This window comes from Corvus brachyrhynchos, unplaced genomic scaffold, assembly GCF_000691975.1.
Source record: "Corvus brachyrhynchos isolate BGI_N302 unplaced genomic scaffold, ASM69197v1 scaffold544, whole genome shotgun sequence".
Taxonomy (NCBI): domain Eukaryota; kingdom Metazoa; phylum Chordata; class Aves; order Passeriformes; family Corvidae; genus Corvus; species Corvus brachyrhynchos.
Window position 1 is genome coordinate 3,173,639 of NW_008238325.1, and position 8,392 is coordinate 3,182,030.

At 48.9% G+C, this 8,392-nt stretch overlaps 1 protein-coding gene across 1 annotated transcript in view; it reads right to left on the reverse strand.

Moving 5' to 3' along the window:
• Positions 1 to 6,833: 6,833 nt before the first annotated feature.
• Positions 6,834 to 8,392, reverse strand: part of SUCNR1 (succinate receptor 1) — a 1,943-nt gene continuing 384 nt past the window's right edge. Inside the window, exon 2 of the mRNA XM_017734421.1 lies at positions 6,834 to 8,391. Within this exon, the coding sequence (XP_017589910.1) occupies positions 7,720 to 8,391 (672 nt within the window). The 3' untranslated portion in view covers positions 6,834 to 7,719. The remainder of the gene's footprint in view (position 8,392) is intronic.

Below are 8,392 nucleotides of genomic sequence, written 5' to 3' on the forward strand. Positions count from 1 at the left end.
GGAAACAGAGCCGCCGGTGGCTCTGTGACGGGACGTAGCGCAGCCAACCCGGCGGGATGGCGGCTCGGGCCATGCGGGGGAGAAAGGGGGTGCTCAGGTGGTGTGGGACAGCCAAGACCCTTCATGTCCCTGTCTGGGAGAGGGCACTGTCTTTTTGTCACTTCATTGAAGCGATGCCAAAAGGTTTCCTCCAGCCTTGCAAACACTCAAATCAATATTTCTGTCTCTTCAGGAAACCACAGTCCTCAATTTCTTCAGAAAACACTGCTAATTCACACGGGTCTAGTTGAGACCGACTTTCAGATACATCGTCTGCTATGAGACACCCTCCAAACAAGCATTTTATAGCACATGTTTTCGCAGCCTGAGGAATTAGCCAACACAGATAAAGTATTTTGGGGTAGGTATTGGGTTCACAGCATGTGAGAGGCCACATTACTTCACTGGAACAACTTCTCTGGCTGACAGCCCTCATCTGGATGCGCCAGCCCCATCCTGTCCTGCCCAAAGTAAAACAATCAGAATAAAAATATAGAAAGACAACAAAAGTGTTGTTTCTGTCTTGCTCTCATCACGGCCATGTCAAAAAAAGACGATTTCAGGGTTTTTTTTCTGTAATCGCACATTGCTCAAGAACTGCAAACAGAATGATGGACCCCCAGTTAACCAAAGCATGGTGACGAGCACAGACCCCACAGACAGACAGAGGGCAGACGGAACACACCACCCACTTCACTCTGACACCAACCAAGAACTTCCATGATCTGCTTTTCTATGACACAGCTGTTCATAGAACATCCATCCCGTTTGTCAGTGTCCAGGCTCCTGGCTGTATTCCAGTGGGGCACAGCCCTTCCACAACCTGCCGTGCCGTGGACAGAAAACCAGAGCAGTGCTTGCCCAGTACAGACCAGTTGGTGCAATGGGCATACTGGGATGGAGGGCAGCATCCCCAGAGCCAGGGTTAATGATCAGCTCATTCTGCAAACACCATCTGGATTCTCTAACTCAGTATTTAAAGTTGTACTCCTTCTAATTAAGTGGTGACTATAGCTACATGTCGTAAAAATCAGATTGCAGGTAACTAATCATTAGCTCATATTTTAATTGGTTTTTTTTTACTAAAAAGGGCATACTTTGTATCTTGTGCTTTTGAAAAGGATATAAAGAAAGATATGGAAGATACTATTACAGAAGGCGAGAAAAACAAATAAGAAGTGGCACATCCAGACAGTGAGTCCATTGAACAGGTTTACAGTCTGTATGTTACAGGCATGAAGCAGAAACCATCTTTAAAATAAGATTTAAGGAGCCCAAGGAATCAAAATCAAGCCTGTCATACTAAGAAATACTGTTGGAGAAACTTATGTTAAATGCTGTCAGTACAACAGGCTGAATCACTGTAATGACAGGCAGCAGCTTTAAGAAAAACTGATTTTTCTGATATAATTCAATATAGGAATAAAGTAGTGTCAAGCCACTACAAGTAGCTAAGAGGAAGCATTTAACTATGTTTATCTGTGTAAAGCTATACTGGGTGCTATACAGAGTGGTCTGAAAAGCATTTTGGGAGGTAAGCAGGCATATTCTTCCTCGCACAGGCAGCAGGTCTGGAAAAGCTGCTTTCATAAATATAGCAAAAGTCACACCAAACCCCTTGGAACCTTGTGTGTCACAGTAAGCAGAGGAACTGCTAATGAGAACAGGATAAGTGTAACTAAACATTCATCCCTCTCTATTTATTTTATTACAAGGTCAATTCTGATTTTATTTCTTCCCTTGCCAAGTTATACCAAACTCTCTGCCCAAAGGTGTTGCAGGCAGGAGAAAACAAAGACTGAATTAATCTCTGATGGGAACAGGAAAAGTCATTTTGGAATCCTTTGAGGTTACTACTGAAATCCTTCTAGGAAAGAAAAGAAATCAAAGCAGAGGAGAGAGCATCTGCTCATCAACTCCAGCTCCATGCACAGGATGAGGATGAAGGACGTGCACTGGTCCTGGGGGAAGGCAAGGATGAGGCTGGTACAGACACTTGGAGGTCACAGCACTCCTCCTGAAACACAACCAAACCCCGAGTTCAGAGGGATTTTATGCAAATCAAGCCATCTAAAGCATCTTGTGACACTTCTCTACGTGAAGCAAAATGAGCAGCATGAAGCACCACCGTTTTGTAACAAGTGCTCTGAAATGCACAACAACTAATTAAAAGGAAATAAGAAAAAACACCCTGAAAGCCAAATGGGCACTGAAAATAAATTGCTCCCAGATCAGGGAAAGCTTATTTCTCTGTACAGAACTATAGACACAAACCTCAGATAAGGCAGCATTTCTTAGGGTGGTCAATAGCTAAAGCAATCCCTGCAAAAATACTGGGTCAAAATACAAAGAAACTAGAATGTTGCCATATACCATAAAGAAAAATAATCATTAGGATGATAAAGTACTTCCTCTCCAGTCAAAAATATATTGCTAGATATAAAATTATGGCAGTTGAACCTCATACATGAGTTTTTAAATTCAGGCCTCTGTAGAAATGTGCTCTAACACGATGATTTTTGTTTTCCCTGGCTGCTGCTCACCCTGGAGAGCCCCCAGCCATTGTGCTCCTGCAGGAGGAGGATTTCCGCTTGTAAACCTGCCAGGGAAACACAACCAGGCATCCCAGGAGCTGTGTTTCGTTAGGAGAATGGAAAACCCCTCAAGCGCCAGGAGCTGTTCAACAACAAAGCAGATGTGAGCGGCCCAGGGTCCACCAGGTTAAGTCATGTTTGTTTGGAGACTCTCCATAGGCTCACCAGGGGAAAGGAGACACAGGGACTGTTTGTTTAAAGAAAAAAAGAGAAAGTCCCAATTACTTTTAAAACTACCATCCCAAGGATGGAGGGAGCCCATGGAATGATTCACACATCCCAAGCCATTTGCCAGATCAGCCGAAGACAGAAGTGCCGTGTGTCCCTGCAGAGCCTGGGAGGCAGCTCCAGGCTGGTGCCTTGGCTTACAGCTGCTCCTTGTCCTTCCATTTACAGGGCATACTTCTGAGTAGTTTTACTTGTAATCCAGATCTAGGGATTAGATTTTTGTACATTGCCTCTCAGTTACTACAACTGCAGAAGCCACAGGCCCTGCTTCCATGTGCCACATTTCACCACCTTCCTGCCTTAGCACAGACCAGTTTCCCCTCATGTTGCTGCATGAACGCTGAACACACATTTCCGTTGCTAGATAAACCAAACTGGGTCACTTTATTTCTCTACAGTAACTCCTGATTCCATCTGACTGTCCCACCACAGCCTAACACCACAGTGCACATACAAGCTCTCTCTCCAGCAGATCACTGAGCCAGGCTTTCCCGAGAAATGCCACATTCAGCAGTAATTTCTTCTGCTGTAACTTACTTAGTTATAAAAGAGACCTTTAAGAACTGCCACCTCATTCTTACCTGTTCAGCCTGCTCCTTCCTCGTGCACCTGTGGCCCCCACCACCACAGCGGGCAGGGAGCGCAGGATCCTTGTGCAGGCAGGGAAGCAGCCCCACGGTTCCGATTTAACCCCTTTGGGCCCCACATCCTGTCTGATGGAGCTCCTGGGCCAGGTGGGATCCGTTCCCTCGTCTGGCTCGTCAGCACTGCCCGCTGCTCCAGCCCCTCACCTGGGCAGGGGACACTGCCCAGCCCCTGCCCAGCCCCTGCCCAGCACTGCATCACCTGGCTGCCTGGCTTAACAGCTCCCTCAGTGAATTTCCCCCGGGGTGTTTGGAAAGCTGGGCTGTGCCTGGCTCAGTCCCCACCTCTCCCATCAGAAAGAAGGAATTGGGCCAGCAGCAAGTGGGCTGTGTCTGTTCCTGAGCGGCATTCACCAAACAGAGCAGGTCTCTGGGAAGGAAAAAGAATTCCTAAGACCAAGCCTTGGAGCAGCCGAGAGCACAGGATTTATTTCAAAAGGCAGCAGGCAAGCTGCTGGATTGCTTTATTTATCAAATAATTTAATTATTTCATCTGGGTGGTTATTTGTGAGACCTTCCATCCTGTGACTCTTATGTGGCTGTGTCAGGAAATGAGGCAAGAGTGCAAGAATGAACAAAGCAGCAGTTAAATGTTCCACTTCACTTATGTGGGCCAAAATCTCGATAAGACACAGAAGACTGAAAGGAAGATGAGTCTTACAGGCACCTTGCCCTGACATCAGATCCCTGCAGACCTCTGCCCCCAGGTGTTTGTGTGCTCAGCTCAGACCCTGATGCTGCTGATCCAAAAGCTGCTTTGAACAAACATGTAAAGCTGTAGGTGTTTGTAAGTGTGTTGCTGCACACCTCAGGTGCTGCTGGGGTGAGCACACCTCACTGGGCAAAGGAGAGCGTTGGGCTGACATATAGACTGCCCAGAGGGTAAAGTTCCTCCTGGGCTCTAGGAAGATTATTTTTAGCTTAAATATTTTTAGAAAGTGAAAACCAAATTGAAAGCAAGCAGAAGTCAGCTGAATTAGTAACTTCATTACTGTCAACATGAGCAGTTAAATGCTGAATCGCCGTGTGGCAGTGGCATGGTCAGGACACCCTGGTGGGAATCGATGCAGAGGCCGTCAGCTCCTTGCAGATGTCCAGGGCTGGACAGGCAGCCACCCCTCCCCACAGCACAGTGCTGAATCCACGGCCCCTGTGGCAGCCTGTGGGCAGTCTTGTTCTTCTGGAGACATGTTCCCATAAATCATTGTTAAAATAATGCAGAGCAGGAGCTGCTGTGGCACAGAGCACTGCAGAGAACTGGGGGCAAGGAGCAGAGGCACCTGAGCCCAGAGCAGCACTGCCTGGGCAGTGGCAGGGCGGCAGGTGATGGGAACAAAGGCAAACCCTGGAAATTCCCTCTAAATGTCAGGAAAAACATTGTAGGATGTTTGACACATTCCAAGCTGCAGAGGATCTGAGGTTTGGTTGGGTTTGGAATGAATAAGAAGTAGATCCATGTGCTGTCTCGTGGGTGTGGAGCTGGTTGTGAATTCCCTCCAAAGACAGGTTCCTGCAGCTCCGTCCCATCCAAGCAGGATCTGCTGGAGAGCAGCTCTCCCTGTCCAGCTGCCACGTCATGCACATGAAGAGGTGACAGTGTAGCCAGTGTCTTGGCCCTGTGTTTGCCCAGGAAAGCGGCTGCGGGCCTGGGAACGCTGAGCTGGGCCGGGCAGAGCCACGGCCGGCCCCGCAGCCCCTCGCCCTGCCCACGCTGCTCTGCCCAGGAACAGTTATTTTTAGGTCACTTACCGCCACTAAAACATACTTGGACTGCTTTCAGGCTGACTCACAGCTGAATTCCTATTCTGGAGGCATTTTCAGTCCACACCCAAAATAAGGGAAGACAAAACAAAATTAAACAAAAAACTCCACTGTCTGGATCAGAACCAAAGCCCAAAGCCCGTGTCCAGCTGTACTAATGCCGGTCCCTGCCGCCCAAGTGTGGCTCTGCCTGGGGTGAACCTGCACCCACAACCCACAACCCCATTGCTCATACCCACACCTGCACCCACCTTAGCCCTGCTTAGCCCAGCTCAGTTTAACCAGGTAGTGCTTTGGAGCTTTATTAATTTTAATTTGTCCATGCACTATTCAGGAGCAGAAGAATTAAGCAGAGAGGAACATGTATGTCATTGTTGAATATGTTGAATGTAGTGGTTTTTATTCTATTTTATCACATTTTTAATTGCAAGACCAGCAGCACCACAGTAAACTGTGTAAAGATCAGAACTTTCACTCATTAGTTTAGGGAAAGGGAAGTCATGGAGACTTTAGAGACTGCCACTAACCAAAGGTACAAACCAGGGTTGTCTCAGAAGGGGGAATGGACCAGAGCCCAGCAGGTCTTTGAATCCCTTTGAGGTGCCTGGGCTGTGTCTGGAGCTCCCCAGCTGGAGAGAACCTGCCGTGACCAGTGCAGGTCACAGGCGACCAGGCACGTGCTGGGCAAAACCAGCATCACTGTGATGAAACCAGGTGATAGGATGCTGGGAGCTCTGTTCAGCACTGGGATCCCAAGACACAGGCACTAGCTCTGCCTTTGCACCTTTCTGATGATGGATCCATGGTATATATTGACAGAAAGAGCGCGTATTTGAGGCTGATGATTACCCGTGGGCAAATGCCGTGCCAGTGTGTACACAAGCAGGAACCCAGAGTGACTCAGTCACTTAGGAGGAGCAGATGCCCCTACTCACCTCAGTGGACACAGCAAAACAAATAGTTGAGCATATTAATCCATAAAAACTGTCACTACACATTGTTTACTAAAAGAAATTAACTCGGGCCACCGATACATGGGCACAGGATGCCACGTGCTGTACAGACACCTCTCTGGAGAGGGCAGTGGCACCCAGTGTGCCCGTGGCTCCAGCCCTGCCTCGGGGCTTGGACTGTATTTGTTGGGCAGGACAGTGGGGCAGGACCCAGGCAAGACACGGGCAGTGACACCCGGATGCTGCTGGGCTGGCAGTGCCTCCTCTTCCAGCAAACCCAGCCTCGAGGAGGAAATCTAAATTGGCAAAGCAACTTGAGCTTCTACATGGCTGTTTCTGTGCTAAAAAATCCAAAGCAGGTAAGTTTCTTCCACATTTCTGCAAAGAGCACAGGGTCACCTCCCAAGCAGGCACAGAAGGGCTGCTGCTGTGTGGGACTGGGAACCAGACCCTGCTTTGATAACACTGTGACAAGGCTGTGTCAAGGCACAGGACCGTGTGACATGGACCAAGGCAGGTGTTGAGGTTTCATGGACACTCCAGAGATCAGCAAATAAAGTAAAACAACACAGAGGAGACTTTTTCTACTTTTTAAAGCAGTTTATTATCCTGGGGCTGGTGCCACCAGCACAGCGAAGCACATTGCAAGTGACTGACACACCAGAGAGCAGAACCCAGGCTGACCTGGGTGAGACTGGATGGGTTCCCGTTCTGTGTGCTAGGGAGCAGTGAGTCCCTGGGCAGGCCCGGGGCCCCTCGGTGCCTGCAGGGGTGCAGGCAGGGGAAGGGGCTGCCCACACCCTGCCCACACCCCCTCCCAGCAGCTCCTGGTCCAGCCCAAGCTCATATGAGCTCATTCCTCCATCGATCCTTCCCCTGTCTATTTGAAGCCGGGTCAGTCCATTGGAGAGTAACTTGTGCTGCTGATTGATCCTGCAGGGATCAGGCAGGGACTGGCTCCTCATTAGCTCCTGGTTCATTAGTAGAACTGCTAATGAAGTTTGAACTCTGAGGTCCAAATTCTGCTTCAGGCTATAGATTCCACTGGCACTTGTATTAAAAACAGGTAGCTCCATACTCTGATAGGTGGCTGTGAGAGCCATGTGAGCGTGCCTGGCTGTCCTGGTGATGTACAAAGCACATTTTTGCACAGCCCAAGCCCACGTTACGGCTCACAAAGCAGCTGTCTGAGAGCAGTGCATTTTCCCTCTGAGAGCTGGCTTGATGGTCTTCCGATTGCAGTATCAATGGGCTGTGGGACGTCACACTCCGAGAGCAGGGTCCCGCTGTCCTGCTGGGAGCCAGCATCCCTCCCAGAGGCAGCTCAGCAGAAGGTCTCCCATACAATAAGGTAACAGGTGCATTTAGAGGAACACAATCAGCTCATACCTATTCTATTGCATAAATAAAGTTATCTAAAAAAATGGCACATTGCTGAATGCTTTCCCTAAGAGAGTTTCCTCCCAGACCTCTCCCACTACAAGGGGTCTCCTTACTCATTCACTTCCCAGTGGTTGTCAGCCGGCCCAAGAGCTGTCTTGTTTTGGCCATCAGCATCTCTCTGAAGTGGTCACCCATTAGGAAATAAAAAACAGGATTAATGGCACTATTTAGAAAGGCAAAGGGTCTCGTGATGACGTAAATGGTGCTGATGATTCCCTGTGTGCACTCAGAGACGTTCAAGGCCGGTATGCGGGATGCGAGCCGGATGTTGCGCATGACGTGGTAGGGAGTGAAGAGAAGGGAGAAGATAACCACGGTGAGGATCACCAGAGTAAGGGGCTTCTCGAGGGTCACGGCAGAACTGAGTTGCTCTCTCCTGTTTTTAAGAAAACGAACCATCTTCACGTAGAAGCAGCACATGATCAAGAGAGGGATGAGGAAACCAAAGACAGTCAGGAACATGCTATAGATGAGGTTTGTCGCAGGGTTTCCAGAGCTGGCATAATCAAGACACTTGTAATCATTGGTGGGTGTTAGAGGCTCCAGGAAATGCACCAGTGGCAGCAGCTCCAGGATCACCCCAATCCATATGGCAACGGACACCATAACAGCTGTTCTCCTCTTCTGTAGCATGTGGTCCCTGAAGGGGTGTTTTATGAGCATGTACCGGTCAACGCTGATAGCGGTGAGGAAGAGGATGCTGCTGTACAGGTTGGCATGCAGCAGGAAA